Genomic DNA, 16,513 nt, shown 5'->3' on the forward strand with positions numbered 1-16,513 from the left:
GTCCATGGCTTGAGAATATAGGTGACAGAGAACAGGGGTAGGAACTGAAGATGACTGAATTCATCGAAATGGGTTGGAAACTTTTTGTAAGAAAAGACATTTGAATGGCATAATGGCAGAGTTCAACGTAAATCTTTCCAGAGCATGACGAAGTGAATATTGAGTCAGGGCCCTTGGCTTTTCCCATTTACACTATTAACGATAGGGGAAAGGCTAGGGACCTTTGCCCAGTCAGTCCTGCAATCAACTTTTTCCATTAGTGTCTGTCTTGGGTGGTCTGGTCTATTTCTAGGTTGCCCCACACCCAAACCCTTCAACTCTTGCATTTTACATGGAAAATCGTAGGCTTATGAATCAAAGTCCTGTTGCTAATACTTGGAGTTATTCTCAATACAAGGTAAAGCAATTTTGAACATGGACACTCCATTTGGGTGCATGGTTGAATTCTCTGATCAGAAATGGTAACCTCACTCTTTAATTGATCCTGAGCTCATACTTTTTTCTTTATTTCTTTTCTCTTGGCATTCAGAAAAGAGGGAGAATATCTGTAGAGGCATGTGGTTGATGTGTCATTCGGTCAGTAAACGCTTCTCTTCCTCCTCAAGTCTTTGCAGCCATTTGAATCCAAGCTCACACCCTGCTTTTGCAGCAATCTGAAACTGTTCTTTTGCCATCTCTACTGGATCTAGCACAGCACTTCCTGAACTCTTGCTTGCTGTTTTGTACAATTTTGTTACAGATTCTGGTAATTGAACACCTGAGACATGATTGTGCTCCATTAAGAGGGCGAAAATCCAAAAGCCAAGATGAGGAAAAAATATTTTCAAATGGCGCAATTCACTACTAAGCTAATACAGGAGGTCTAAAGGACAAATGAGAAAAAGAAGCCTATACCAGGAACCCAGTTTTCCAAATACCTGTTCAACACTAGAAGATAATGACTATGGCATCCAAATGAACCTGAATCTGTTAGCAATATTTTTAATACATTCGGCAGATGTAAATGCATTAGATAGTAATTTCTTTATTTTTCTTGGATGCTAAAACTTCTATTTTTAATCCAAATGATCACCCAGGTAACTTGATTAGTCCATGGTAAGCAATGACTCACGAGTACCTCTCATACCCATCAAGCAAGCTAAGAAGTGGGAGTCACTGTAAGTGAACAGTTCAGAGAATAAAGTATATGCTATTTATGGATGTCTTTCAATGTAGTCCAATCTCACATTCATATTTTGACTTAATAGATTTTGTAGTATAAATTATAGACAAATAAGAGGATTTTTTTTAATCTAAGAACAATATCGCATTAAGTTCTGAGTGTATGGATTATATATTATAGATTATGAATAAATAAGAGGGATTTATTCTAATAGAAAAACCCAATGGAGCATTTATGCAGTTAATCTTCTGAAAAGGACCCCAGCATGTTCCAATAAGAAAAGCACAATAAGGTGGGGAGACCGACCTCTGAGAAGAAGAGATCCATATACTATAGCTGCGCCAGCATGTCCCTGCAGATATGTGAAGAGAAGGTGAGAACTGTTCAAAATGGTGCACTAAATGAATACATAATGAGATTTTGACCATGTCAGAACTTTTGGCTTTTAATTTTCTTGGTGAGTCTGCAGAGAAATCATCCATATACTTTCATCACACCATTGTTAAAAGTATTATATAGAAAGTCTATATTGCACTATTAGCAGACGTGAGAATCCAATGAAGTCACAGAACACTAAAAATGGCGCTCAAGTGGGTTACATAGAATTTTAGAAGACCAAGTGTTAATGAATTTCATATTTAGAACAAATCTAGTGGCTAAAAAGTGATTTCCAACCATATACATATCTTCTTATGAAGATTGTATGGCATTTCATGAAAAAGTGAGGGTGGTCAGCATTTTTACCCTCTCCGATGCTTTATGGAAACACCATAATGCTGAGGCCATATCCTTCTTCACGCCATCCCCAGTCAAATATATAGCAGCTAGAAGGTAAAGAGCACCTGTATGCAACTAGAACATAGCAAGCTCCAGTAAGGCTTTGAAACATATCCTGGACGCATTGCTAATGCATGTGAACATTAAGAAAACATACCTGGTCAGCAGCCTTCTCCAAGTAATAGAAAGCTTGTTGTCCTGACTGAACATATTCATTCTGGCAAAAGCCAAGCCAAAGAACATGATGAAGCAGTAGTAAGCATTAATCTAGAAAAAATGTTACTGAGGAATAATTAACAAATGTTTTTTGTTAGTAAAAAAGTTTGTATGGTGGTAATTTTGTGAAAATTGAGTTGTAAAATAGTATTAGATATGCCATCTCCAAACCAACCCATTAAGGCTAAAGATGTTTAAAGAAAGCACATGGGACTGGAAGTATTTGCATGCAAACTTCTAAGGGGCACACAATTGAGCAAGGATTTTCTTAAACTTTTCAGGGGAAACATTTTTGACAAGTTCTAATATTTTTAAATCGAAAACCAAGTATAACTTTTAAGTGTTTCCAAAGCTTAATAATTTAAATTACTTAATATTCACTTCCTTTTACAAAAGATAGGACTTTGGAGTTTTCAATACAAAGTCAGTCAATCAATGGAGGACCTAATACCAGTTGATCTACTACAGACATGGACTGAGAGAGATCATGTAGTTTTTGGTTTCAGAAATCCAATCAAGACTAGCCAGTGATTGGTTCAGGGAGTGGACTAACTTCAAGCTTCGGCTCCATGGCTCATGTTCCCAGTTCTCAGGGTTTTCACATATATCTGGTCTCCTTATCTTTGGCACATGCTTCTCTTATTAGGTTTGCTATATATTTCTTGCATTACAGTATTCTCAAGAATCGAGTTTAGTTGCCTTAATTGGATTATAACTGAAAAGGGACTGAAACTAAATATGAGTTAGTCCTGTGAAATTGGAACTGCATCAGATTCAATCTAGGGGAGTTTCAAATTAATTACATAAAGACGAAAAGGGCTAAAAAATCTTTGGACTCATTCACCCTCCTTTAATTGTTTTGTGCCACCAATAGGCATTTTTATTTTTTTCTGTGATGGGATAATACTGACGCAAATAATTAAGAAAAGAATCAAGCTGTTGGAGGTAATAGTAGTCACCATTAAAAGTATGAGAGACATAACTTTGTGATCTGTGACAACAAATCTGAATGATATTGATGGGGGAAAGCCTTTTAAAGTTTATTCAATGAAGAAAGGGAAGACCTAAGTAAACTTTAAGTAGGATTAATATTAATTAGAATTGAATAGGGATTGGTATTTGTTGGAGTCTAATTAGGATTAGCTAGTTGAGTTATAATATAATTAGAATTTGAGTCATGATAGGTTATTAGAGTCCTAGTAGAATAGGCTATTAGAGTCCTAGTAGAATAGGTTATTAGAGTCCTAGTAGACTTTGGATTTCTTAGAGAAGCCTATAAATAGGCTAATCAATGTAAATCAAAGGAATGAATTTTGATGAATAATATTATACTTTCTTTCATTGCAAGGTTGCAACCCTCAATGGTGAGACTCCATTGATTTTCTTCTAGGTAAGACTCCTAGAAGGCCTTAGTGAAATTCTAAGGTTTTCCGTCTTTTCTTCATTGTTTTTTCTTTCTCTCTATTTCTTATCTTATAATTTTCTCTACCATAAAGTTTATTCCTTGTTCCTCTCCTTACACCCTAAAAATAAAACCCTAGCCCACCTACCCTTGAGTGTAGGCAACCATCATAGGGTTGTCCTACATCAATTTTGGTATCAGAGCCAAAATTCTTGGCTTGAAGGCATATGCAATTAAGGAGCGGAGCAACTTATGCAAGCATGAGTTCCAAAAAAACTTCTAGCAATCAAGATGCCGATACAATACGCTTGGAGGAAATTTCAGCCACACAACAATCCCATCAAGATGCTATAATACAACTAAATAGCAAACTTGATGAGATCATGAAGTTATTAGAAAAGAGCCAAGAAAAACGACCAATTGAAGAGGAGATCGCAAGTCATCAATTTAGACAATTGCCAAATCGATCACGCGAAGAACAAGACAATTTTATGATGGGGAATCAAAGAAAGGCCAAACTTTTTGAGCTAGATGATGATGTGACAAAAAAGGTACGTCTTGAAGTTGCTGAATTTTATGGAAAACTAAATCCAACAGCTTTTCTTGATTGGATTATGTCAATGGAAGATTACTTTGATTGGTATGCAATGTCCGAAAATAGAAAAGTTCGTTTTGTGAAGGCAAAGTTGAAAGGAGCAGTACATCTATGGTGGCATAACATTGAGAATCAAGCTCATAGAACTGGCTAGCCGCCTATTGACACATGGGACGAGATGAAGTTGAAGATGAAGGAGCACTTTCTCCCAACTGATTATGAACAACTTATGTATACAAAATTGTTTTCCCTTAAACAAGGTACCAAGTCCGTTGAAGAATATACAAAAGAATTCCATGAATTGAGCATTCGAAATCAAGTACGGGAAAGTGATGCTCGACTTGCAGCCCGCTACAAAGCTGGACTTCGAATGGAGATTCAACTTGAGATGATAGCTGCACACACTTATACTGTAGATGACGTTTATCAACTAGCCCTCAAAATAGAAGAAGGCCTCAAATTCCGGATTTCCAGGCGTCCAAGTTCACAAATTGGGAGCACTTTCTCCAGCAGGACAGCAAGCAAACCTTTAAGCACATCAAACTTCAGAACTCCTAATCATGTGAATGGTGGGGGCAACACTCAACAAACTTCGAATGTGGCTTATAAGAATGGTAATAAAGGTAAAAATTCAATGAGTAATGGAGATAGAAAAATAGACGTGACTCCTTTATGCTTTAAGTGTGGTGGGCATGGTCATTATGCTGTTGTATGCCCAACCAAAAGTTTACACTTTTGTGTTGAAGAACCAGAATCTGAATTGGAAAGTTACCTAAAGGAAGAAGAGACTTACAATGAAGATGAAGTTAGTGAAGAATGTGACTAGTATGATGGTATGACGGAAGGACATAGTCTTGTAGTACGACCTTTATTAACCGTTCCAAAAGTAAAAGGAGAAGAAGATTGACGACGTACTAGCATTTTCCAAACACGTATTTCTTGCCAAGGGAGATTATGCACCATGATCATTGATGGAGGTAGCAGTTTGAACATAGCTTCACAAGAACTTGTTGAGAAGCTAAACCTTAAAACAGAGAGACATCCAAATCCATTCAGAGTAGCATGGGTTAATGACACCTCTATCCCGGTAAGTTTTCGTTGTTTAGTAACATTCCTTTTTGGTAAGGACTTTGAAAAGTCTGTATGGTGTGAGGTCTTACCCATTAAAGTAAGTCATATTTTACTTAGAAGACTTTGGCTCTTTGATAGAAAAGTTCAACATGACGGCTATGAAAATACATATGCTCTCATACACAACGGACGTAAGAAGATCCTTCGTCCAATGAAAGAAGTCCCTCCAATTAAGAAGTCAAATGAGAATGCACAACCAAAAAAGGTACTTACTATGTGTCAATTTGAAAATGAGAGCAAGGAAACTAAAGTTATTTTTGCTTTAATGGCTCGGAAAGTGGAAGAATTTAAGGAACAAGATAAGGAATATCTAGCAAACGCACGTAAAATCCTTGATGACTTTTCTGACTTGTGCCCTGCAGAGTTACCTAATGAACTCCCTCCTATGCGTGACGTACAACATGCCATTGATTTGATTCCCGGTGCATCATTACCAAATTTACCAGCCTAAAGAATGAATCCAACAGAGCATGCTGAATTGAAAAGGCAAGTTGATGAATTACTTACTAAAGGCTTTATTCGTGAAAGCCTAAGTCCTTGTGGAGTTCCTGCCCTACTAACACCAAAGAAGGATGGATCATGGCGGATGTGTGTGGATAGTCGTGCAATCAACAAAATCACAATCAAGTATCGATTTCCAATTCCAAGACTTGATGACATGCTAGATATGATGGTTGGATTAATAATCTTCTCAAAGATTGATCTAAGAAGTGGATATCATCAAATAGGTATTAGACCAGGGGATGAATGGAAGACACCTTTCAAAACTAAGGATGGATTGTATGAGTGGTTAGTCATGCCGTTTGGACTAACCAATGCTCCAAGTACCTTCATGCGGATTATGACGCAGGTATTAAAACCTTTTATTGGACAGTTTGTTGTTGTCTATTTTGATGATATTCTTATTTATAGTCGATCTTGTGAAGATCATGAGGAACACTTGAAGCAAGTAATGCGCACTCTTAGAGCTGAAAAGTTTTACATTAATTTGAAAAAATGTACTTTCATGAGCCCTAGTGTTGTATTTCTTGGCTTTGTTGTGTCTTCTAAGGGTGTTGAAACAGATCCGGAGAAGATTAGAGCTATTGTTGATTGGCCAGTACCAACAAATATCCATGAGGTGCGAAGCTTCCATGGAATGGCTACATTCTATCGACGATTTATTCGAAATTTCAGCTCTATTATGGCCCCAATTACTGAATGCATGAAACCTGGTTTATTTATTTGGACCAAGGCGGCCAACAAGGCATTTGAAGAAATCAAATCCAAGATGGTGAACCCTCCTATCCTACGCCTACCAGACTTTGAGAAAGTATTTGAGGTGGCCTGTGATGCTTCCCATGTGGGAATTGGAGCAATCCTTAGCCAAAAGGGACATCCCGTGGCTTTCTTTAGTGAGAAGCTCAATGGGGCAAAGAAAAAATACTCCACATATGATCTTGAATTCTATGCAGTGGTGCAAGCAATTAGGCATTGGCAACATTATCTCAGTTACAAGGAATTTGTTTTGTATTCAGATCATGAAGCCTTGCGATATCTTAATTCTCAAAAGAATCTTAACTCTCGACATGCAAAATGGAGTAGTTTTCTTCAACTGTTTACCTTTAATTTAAGGCATTGTGCAGGAATTGAAAATAAAGTAGCCGATGCCCTTAGCAGGAAGGCCCTTCTCTTAGTAAACATGTCAACCACTACAATTGGATTTGAAGAATTAAAGCATTGTTATGACAATGATGCTGATTTTGGAGATGTTTATTCCTCTCTTTTGAGTGGTTCAAAAGCAACATGTATTGATTTCCAGATTTTAGAAGGGTACTTGTTTTATAAAAATCGTTTATGCTTACCAAGGACTTCTCTACGTGATCATGTCATATGGGAACTTCATGGAGGCGGAATGGGTGGACATTTTGGACGAGATAAGACCATTGCTTTGATGGAAGATCGCTTCTTTTGGCCTAGTTTAAAGTAGGATGTTTGGAAGGTTATCAAACAATGTCGAGCATGTCAAGTAGGAAAAGGTTCAAAGCAAAATACGGGGTTATATACGCCATTACCAGTTCCTTCCAAACCTTGGGAAGACTTGAGCATGGATTTTGTACTTGGATTACCAAGGACACAACGGGGTTTTGATTCTATATTTGTTGTGGTTGATAGATTTTCCAAAATGGCACATTTTATCCCATGTAAGAAGGCTTCGGATGCTTCTTATGTTGTTGCCTTATTCTTTAAAGAAGTAGTTCGATTGCATGGATTACCACAATCCATTGTTTCTGATTGCGATGTCAAGTTTATGAGCTATTTTTGGAAAACCTTGTGGGCCAAGCTAGGTACTCAATTAAAATTTTCAAGTTCTTTTCATCCTCAAACTGATGGACAAACAGAAGTTGTCAATCGCAGTCTTGGTAATCTTTTGAGATGCATTGTGAGAGTGAGAGATCAGTTGAGAAAGTGGGATAATATCTTACCACAAGCCGAATTTGCTTTCAATAGCTCCACTAATTGTACTACTGGGTACTCACCTTTTGAAGTGGCATATGGGCTGAAACCTAAGCAACCTGTTGATCTTATACCATTACCTGCTTCTGTCCGCACCAGCCAAGATGGTGATGCATTTGCACGTCATATACGAGATATACATGAAAAGGTACGAGAAAAAATCAAAATCAGCAATGAGAACTATAAAGAGGCAGCAGATGCACATCGAAGATATATTCAGTTTCAAGAAGGTGATCTAGTGATGGTTCGTTTACGACCAGAAAGATTTCATTCGAGCACATATCAAAAGCTTCAAGCTAAGAAAGCGGGTCCATTTCGGGTACTAAAGCGGTTGGGTGAGAATGCTTATTTGTTAGAGCTCCCTTCAAACTTGCATTTTAGTCCAATATTTAATGTGGAAGATTTGTATATCTACCATGGTCATCACAACGATGTAAGTGAAGAGTTGGATCTTCAATTACCACTTACTCTTAGCCCACGTCCTGAGATCGAGTATGTTCTTGATGATCAACTTGTGTCTACTCGACAAGGTGAATACCAAAAATTTTTGGTGAAATGGCGAGGCAAACCACATTCTGAGAACACATGGATTACAACAACGGATTTTTAGAAGATTAACCCCGATCTCTATGAATTGTATCAAGCATCTAACTTGTCGGAGCCGAGTTCTTTCAAGCCAGGGAGAATTGATGGGGGAAAGCCTTTTAAAGTTTATTCAATGAAGAAAGGGAAGACCTAAGTAAACTTTAAGTAGGATTAATATTAATTAGAATTGAATAGTGATTGGTATTTGTTGGAGTCTAATTAGGATTAGCTAGTTGAGTTATAATATAATTAGAATTTGAGTCATGATAGGTTATTAGAGTCCTAGTAGAATAGGCTATTAGAGTCCTAGTAGAATAGGTTATTAGAGTCCTAGTAGACTTTGGATTTCTTAGAGAAGCCTATAAATAGGCTAATCAATGTAAATCAAAGGAATGAATTTTGATGAATAATATTATACTTTCTTTCATTGCAAGGTTGCAACCCTCAATGGTGAGACTCCATTGATTTTCTTCTAGGTGAGACTCCTAGAAGGCCTTAGTGAGACTCTAAGGTTTTCCGTCTTTTCTTCATTGTTTCTTCTTTCTCTCTATTTCTTATCTTATAATTTTCTCTACCATAAAGTTTATTCCTTGTTCCTCTCCTTACACCCTAAAAATAAAACCCTAGCCCACCTACCCTTGAGTGTAGGCAACCATCCTAAGGTTGTCCTACATCAGATATGCTCCTAACAAGGAAATAGGATAGGAAGGAACAAAAAGGATGGCATAAAATAATCAATTTATGAAGCTATCAACAACCAAACATGATGCAAATTTTACAGATGTATGACCTCAGGCAAGTACCACAAACCTAGATCACTACACCAGAGTTTCACAACTCAGAAGCCAAGAATTATAGAAGAGCTGAAAAAAGTAGACTGTTAAAGCCCTTTAGGATTCCAAAACCGGCGATAATGTTTCGTTTGTCACATCCAGGAGGAGTTGGTTAACCACATCCTGCTGCATTGTGACAAGACAATTTTGTGCCGGCTATTGTTCTCTCTTTTCGGTATATCTTGTGTGTTACTTCTTCTGTAAGAGAGACCCTGTTAGGATGGGGTGGCTCCTTTGTTGGGAGGAAACGAAAAAGGGGTGGGGAGCAGCTCCTTTGTGCATCTTTTGGACAATTCGAAAGGAGAGATAGAAGATCGTACAAAAACAAGAAGCTTTCCGACCAAATATTGAAAAGCTTATTTCTTTGTAATTTGTTGTCTTGGACCAAGTTGTATATAGTTGAAGGCCCAATGTCCTTATTTGACTTCAGTGATTGGATGGGTTCGTATTAAGGGAGGGTAGTTTTTTGTTGTCCATTTTCCTTTTTCTGACACCTTTTGACGACCATTGTATACGTCTTGTATATTTTGGGTGTGCTCTTTTTGGCTCTTTTTGTTTACCCATCAAAAAAAAAAAAAAAAAAAAAAAAAACAACACTAATGTTGTAAGTTTCATTAAATTTCACATCTACAAAAAGCATCTTAAGGTCAAAAAATATTTGAATAAATATGGAGCAGAAATAAGAAAAGGGGCAAAAATATACTTTCTTGAAGGGCAAATTAAGTCAAATAGGTGAAATTGTTGAATTACAAGAAGAAAAATTTAAAGACACACCAGATTAATCTACCATGCAATTGTGGCTACTTTAAAAACCCCCGAGGGGAAGCAAAGGGGAACAGCAAGTTGACAATTGCACCAGATAAGGTACATGAGGCCTTTCAGTCTACCATACAATTGTGGCTGCTTTAAAAACCCCTGAGGGGAAGCAAAGGGGAACTGGAGTTGACAATTTCACCAGATAAGGTACATGAGGGCGTCAGTCTACCATGCAATTGTGACTGCTTTTAAAACCCCTGAGGGGAAGCAAAGGGGAACTGGAAGTTGACAATTTCACCAGATAAGGGCAATACTGGATGGGTTACATTTTGGCATTTACACAAATTGAAGAAGGTTCAAAAATCAAAAACTGGAAAAGGAGGCAAGAACATTGCTTAGCTTTTGAAGTGATTGATGGGCTTTCTGGAGCACTTATCCAATCTCATCAGGATGTCATCAAATATCTACTGGGAGGTTAAACTGCAGTTCCATGACAATTGCATGCTCATGAAGAGCTTGTTCCCACTTCCCTGGTTGCAACATGATGTTCATAGGACAGCATCATGTCCAGAATGAACATGGCATAAAGCTTCATATTGACTATGGATCAGAAATTCCATGATAAAATTGTGTAAGGACAGTACTAGAGATAAGAAGATGGAATGGTGCACTTCCTCTATGACAATGTGTGTGTTCAGCAGATCGTTTATGTTTATATTCCATGGTTCAGAATATCATTCATGTTGCATGGGCCTTCTACTAATTTTTTCACATAATCACATACATATGTTATGTATGTGGACATTATCTTGATAAAACCTTCTTATAAAATCTTAGACATGGATAAAAAAGGTGTCTATCCTTTGATCTTGGGGCATGAATTAGAAAAGCTGGAACCATGATCCCAACTTTACACAAGCAAGATGTAGTTAAGGATCAACTAATGAAGTGCTGGAGCAACCTTCAAGCACAAAGCCTGGAAGGGATTTATGGATTTGGATTTTGGTTAAGCTATTTAGGAAATTAAAGTAATGTACCAAAGAACAAACATGAAACCTCCCAGAAATAACCCAAGATATAAAAGTAGCAAGGAAAATGGTTTTCTCATGTTTGGTTTCACACCATGGATAATACGAAAGAAAATCAAATATAATTAAAATTTATACATTTTTAAATTATTTAATCTTCATATAATGAAGGAAAATAAGTGCAATGAGTTTGAAGAAACATACAAAAATGCTTTATTGACTTTCAATTTATTTTTTATTTTCTTTTAATATTTTATTGGCTTTCAATTTATTTTTTATTTTGTGTTACTTTTCCTTTCCTTCTACTCTTACTCTCGATTTTCTTTCCATCACATTTTCCCTCAAATTTTCCGAGAAGGGTGTGAAACTATGGTTGCCTAATTTGAACCATGCAAGATTCATGATATGATGGTGACAATCGTTACATCCCAATGGAATCATGAAAAAGATAACATCATTCACCCGTTGATTAATGTTGATATCAATCAAAAACTGCCCATCTGAAAGCATGCTATTGACTGGCTTTGACAAGAGTCCCAAGTGGTTCAAATCAATACAAATATAAATTATATAATCACAATGTCAATCTTAAGGAAACTAACCTCATATCTTAGACGACGACCCAATTCATACTGTGCTTCAGCATCACCCATATCTGCAGCTTCCACTAACAAAGCAGCTCCACTATCATAACGAACAAGCAAACAAAATCAAGAATGTGCTTGTAGATAAATAGGAAACAGAAATATAATGGAAGTGTTTGGAAAATTGTATAGTGTGAGTTACAACAAAGAAAGATTTACACAACACTACGAGATGGCTGTATGCCCTAAGTTTTGTTACAATCATTCAATTAAATATCAAAATAGGTAATAAATAGTTAAAGAACCACCTGCAGTTTTTTAGGCAGCTTAATGAAGTTGAATGACAAGGACACAAACGTAAATAATGTTAAAGCATATTCATTCATAAGCAAGCATTTTGTTGGCTAGGAGAACATCAGAACTCCTCAATCAATTTCCATCTAAAAGGTTCCAAATTTCAGATGATGGAGTACACAAGAGCCGCAAAAATCAATCTAGAACCAAACATATCCAGTTCATTTATTGATAAGATAAAAATACAGAAAACCTCAGTAGAATTCTTATTTTGCAGCTGGACTACACATATTTCAACATAGAAAGTGAAGCAATGATGTCTACAAAGACCACCATAGGGGCATTAAGAAGCATGATAAAAGAAACTAATCACTTATGGAAAGAGATAACTCTCACTTACATAGCTTTGCATGCCCCTGGGACATGGTACTTGAGATGCAATTTGGACAACCAATACCTAGCATGGGAGTTTGAGTTGTCAGCCTCCAGAGCTAACTCAAAGTTTTCCTTTGCTTTCTGACATGAAACTTGAATAAGAAGACAGGGTGACAACAAAATGGAACAGAACTTTTCTTGATTAGAACTAAATAATTTAAAAAAAAAAAAACAGAAATAGAGCTAAATAATAATAATGATCATCATCATGATAATCACAATAATAACCACTAATAGAAAAAATAGAAAAGGATGAGAAAAGAGACAAGTTAACCCACTGTGAGGGCACCACCAAGTTCAACACAAAAATCTACATATACAAAAAACTGCAGCTAATTTAAATTCCAAAATCAAACCCTGATTCCAATTAAATCTGCTAACCAACAAACAATGTCATCTAACATTATAACTGAATAAAGCTAAATCTAGTCTTACTTATGTAACCTAATTCACTCATGGATATTAGTTAATATACAAGTCAGTCAACCATATGATCATATCCTCTGTTTATTTAAGCACAAATGCTCCACCCTCCTTAGAAAAGACCCTTCCTTTACAGTTGAATTATGAAACCACATAACTTCAATGTTCACTAATCAGTAGCTTCAGGATGAAGATCACGATATAACAGCAACACTCCAGCTGCCTTAAGTATCTATCCATAAATTATACGATGTAGACCATTTACAAGAGTCTATTCATGTATTGGATGCTTGTTTTTCAGAAACAGGACCATCTCATCACATGGGTTATGCAACCACATAATCCTCAAAATCACCAAACCTCAAACCCCACTGAGGACGGAATTTGATGGCACAACCACTGAAAGAATTTACCAATTAACTAGCTTGCACACAACTTAAGAAGCATGATAGAACACCAATTGTTACCTTGGAAAAACATCAAATGATACAAATACAGATATACAACAACAAATGCTACAAAACAAAATAACAGTAAAATAATGGAGAAAATGGTGTGAATTTTTTTTCCTTCTTAATTCTTTTGCTTTTAATATTTCAAATTTATCATACCCTGAGGAGAGGTATGAGAAGGCGGCTATTGGGCTCTGATTTATCCATGACCCTATCAACTTCCTTTATAGCACTAAACCCTTGTGCTAAGAACTCCGCAGCCTTCTTATTTCTACTATGTAGACCTCTCTGTAACCAAAAAAGAAAATAATTATGAAAAACAAGGGAAAAAAAATCCAACTGGGATTATATTGGGGAAGTGCAAACTTACCTGTAGATTGAATTGGAAAAGGTGAAGGGCGCTTGGTTTCAGAGAAGTCTTTGCAAAGAGTGACCCCAACATCTTTTTCTGTGTATAATCATGCAAAGAAAATAAAATAGGGAAAATGAGAAAAGGGCCAGTTAGCAGTTGGAACTCTTGACACCCTAAAAACAAGTTGTGCTCACCTCAAATTTGGCTCACCTGAGTATGTAGTAACCTCATTTTGTAGGCTGGAAAGGGTGACTAAAAATGGGTCCATTATCTAATTCTTAGTACCTAGGGATGGGGATGCTTTTTGTGATTTCCCCTCCTATACTTCGGAGAGGCTGATATTCAAGGACATATTATTCCCATTTCAATGTTTGCAATGGCCGAATGTGTAGTGACCTTTTCTTAACCATATTGATATTGTTTGCTCTGGGCCAAAGGGACCTTCATGACTTTAAAATCATGGTTAAGAGAACTTCATATATATATATATATAACACCAAAAACTTTTTCCTCTATCCAATGTAGAATAATACAATCAACAACCTCCCCTCCCCCCCATTTAGACACAACATCCTCATCATGTCCTATAAGATTGCAATGGGGGAAGGGGGAGCAAACAAACTTCCACATCGAGGTTAGGGTTCATTTCTAATACAATTTATAATGGTTTGCTCTCAATCGTGTATATATTGTCCACTCTAAGTCTAAAGGGCTCTCACGACTTTAAAACACACCTACATTGTTAAGAGGAGTCCATACATATATTTCAACTACGATACTATTTGTAATAGTCCGGTTTTAATGAAATTATCCACTGTGAGCCCAAGAGGCCCTTGTAATATCCAACATGATAAACATCATATAAGAGAAAAAGTTTTCGACGCTATATATGTATGGATTCTTCTTAACCACGTAGATGTATTTTAGGCCGTAAGGGTTCCTCGGGCTTAAAATGGGCGATATCTACATGTTTGGGAGTATACTATTATAAATGGTATCAAAGTCAAATCCACACCCCAATGTAGGAGATCGTTTGGCCCTATAAAGGATGTTTATTTGTTTAACCCCACAATCTTGTGGGACATGACAAAGATGTTGTATCTATATTAAGGGTGATTTAGATATCCCACATTGGATAGGGAAAAGGTTCATAGCACTATAAATGTATGGATTCCTCTTAATCATTTGGACACATTTTAAAGCCACAAGGGCCCTTGGGCACAGAGTGAACGATATCTAAAACCATAAGTTTTCCTTCCATGTATTTTCTTGACTTTATGGTAGCCCTTTTTCAGGATTCCCTCCACATTCTTGGCAACCAAACAGAAAAGCCCAACTTTGTTGTCAACCAATTTTTATTAGTAAATGAGATTTGTATTAAAAACGCAAAAGAAGGTGCACCAAGGTATACACAATGTATATAGCGGCAACCAAAAAGCGCCAAAAAAATGAAGAGAACAAAAAGATACTCCATCCCTCAAACCAACCCCAACCAATCAATGAAATCTACTATGAACATCAATCTTTCTCCCATGAACAGATTGGTCCAAGTTAACAAGTTACACAAAAACAAGTATTTCAGTCTTTGGAGGGAGAGTTCCACGTTCTCAAAAGATCTTATATTTCTCTCTTTCCAAATAGTCTAAACTAGACATTGGAACTAGAATTAAACAGTTCGCTTCTTTTCTTCAACTTTCTCGGCAATTAAACAAAAATTCTCACAAAAAAAAAAACAATTTTTTAGAGAAACTTTACTTTTCTTCTTTTTCTCCATGTCTCGGCAACCAAACAGAAAATATCCTGTTTCTCATCAACCAAAGCAACACAACAAAAAACTTTGTCTCCTCTTCCCTTCCCCCACTTTCAGGACAACACAGACTGAGAAACCTCAAGTCCTACACGCCCAAAACATGATTATTATTTTTTTTTCCCCTTCATTTCCCCGACTTTTCAGGCAGCCCAGTGAAAAAACAAAGAACAACAATTCCACTTATCAGATAAACAACAGAAAACGCGAAATTTAAACTAAACGCCCCTACGCTCATATTCGAGCTCCATTTCCTCCGCCTCCTCCCCGACCAAGCTCAAAACCCACAGTCACTCACCGTTCGAAACAACAGAAAACATGAAATTCAAACCAAATCGACGTCTAATTAAGCAAAATACATGTAGATTGAGAAAGCAAGCCAAGAGTGAAACCCACCTGATATGAGAGCGTGAGAGGAGCTTGAGCGAAGCCAATGCCGAGTTTCGTTGCTGTTGTAGGTTTACACTGAGCCCAATTGGGCCGGTGAAGTCCCATTCCACCTTGTCATTGCGGCCCAATAATTATGTCAAACCTATTATTTCTAGTCATTATCTATACGATGCTTTTGTTTTAAGTTTTTTAATTAAGAAACAAAAGAAAAACTATCAAGCATATTCAATATTTATAAAAACAAAAAATATAATTGACAAAATATTTGTATTTATATTTTTATAAATAGTAAAAATATAAATATATTGAAAACCCTTCATAATCTTTCTTCATTTTCCCTTTTTATATAATTTTTTATTATCAATTTATTTGTAATTTTTCAAATTATATCATTTTAAGATAAAATATTACATATATGTTTACGGGACTTTGACGTAAAATCTTAAAGTGATCATATATTTATATGGATTGGGGCTTAATTAAAGTTAGTGGCAACATTTATTCTCAATAAACATTTCAGGAGATTAAAACAATATGTTTCATATAATGATCTAAAAACACATTCGGTCTTGGAGAGTTATAAAATAATTGTAATTTGTAATTTAATAATTTGAGAAATAACATTGATAGGTGATAATACTATTTTATCGTATTACGAACATCAATTCATAAGAAAATTATATGTAGTAGTATCACGAACCCAAATTTTGTTTCATTGTTATTTACTGAAACATATATATATATATATATATATTTTACATTCATCACATTTGTTTATTATTTTTTGTAAAATGT

At 36.2% G+C, this 16,513-nt stretch overlaps 1 protein-coding gene across 2 annotated transcripts; it reads right to left on the bottom strand.

The window, feature by feature from the left end:
• Window positions 1–121: 121 nt before the first annotated feature.
• On the bottom strand, window positions 122–15,787 carry LOC117925245 (protein sel-1 homolog 1). Of its 2 annotated transcripts, none has more exons than XM_034844200.1 (9): window positions 15,725–15,787; window positions 13,540–13,617; window positions 13,329–13,457; window positions 12,260–12,375; window positions 11,584–11,665; window positions 2,097–2,156; window positions 1,907–2,014; window positions 1,469–1,514; window positions 122–757 (listed from the first exon to the last, which is right to left on the bottom strand). In XM_034844200.1, exons 2-9 carry the CDS (start codon window positions 13,609–13,611, stop codon window positions 570–572), a joined length of 801 nt encoding a protein of 266 aa, XP_034700091.1. In that variant the 5' UTR covers window positions 13,612–13,617; window positions 15,725–15,787; the 3' UTR covers window positions 122–569. The 2 variants fall into 2 exon arrangements, with proteins under 2 accessions (XP_034700091.1, XP_034700092.1); XM_034844201.1 differs by lacking the exon at window positions 15,725–15,787 and adding an exon at window positions 13,716–13,976.
• Window positions 15,788–16,513: the final 726 nt, after the last annotated feature.

Source organism: Vitis riparia, chromosome 11 (genome assembly GCF_004353265.1).
Source record: "Vitis riparia cultivar Riparia Gloire de Montpellier isolate 1030 chromosome 11, EGFV_Vit.rip_1.0, whole genome shotgun sequence".
NCBI classification, from domain to species: domain Eukaryota; kingdom Viridiplantae; phylum Streptophyta; class Magnoliopsida; order Vitales; family Vitaceae; genus Vitis; species Vitis riparia.

Bases quoted from the DNA above. Each gene is read 5' to 3' on its own strand.
- LOC117925245 (XM_034844200.1), bottom strand. From the start codon at position 13,611: ATGTTGGGGTCACTCTTTGCAAAGACTTCTCTGAAACCAAGCGCCCTT. The intron at 11,666-12,259 runs GTAAGTGAGAGT...TCGTTATGATAG, and splicing joins CCAGGGGCATGCAAAGCTAT to TGGAGCTGCTTTGTTAGTGG. The intron at 1,515-1,906 runs GTAAAAATGCTG...ACATATCTGCAG, and splicing joins TCCATAAAGCATCGGAGAGG to GGACATGCTGGCGCAGCTAT.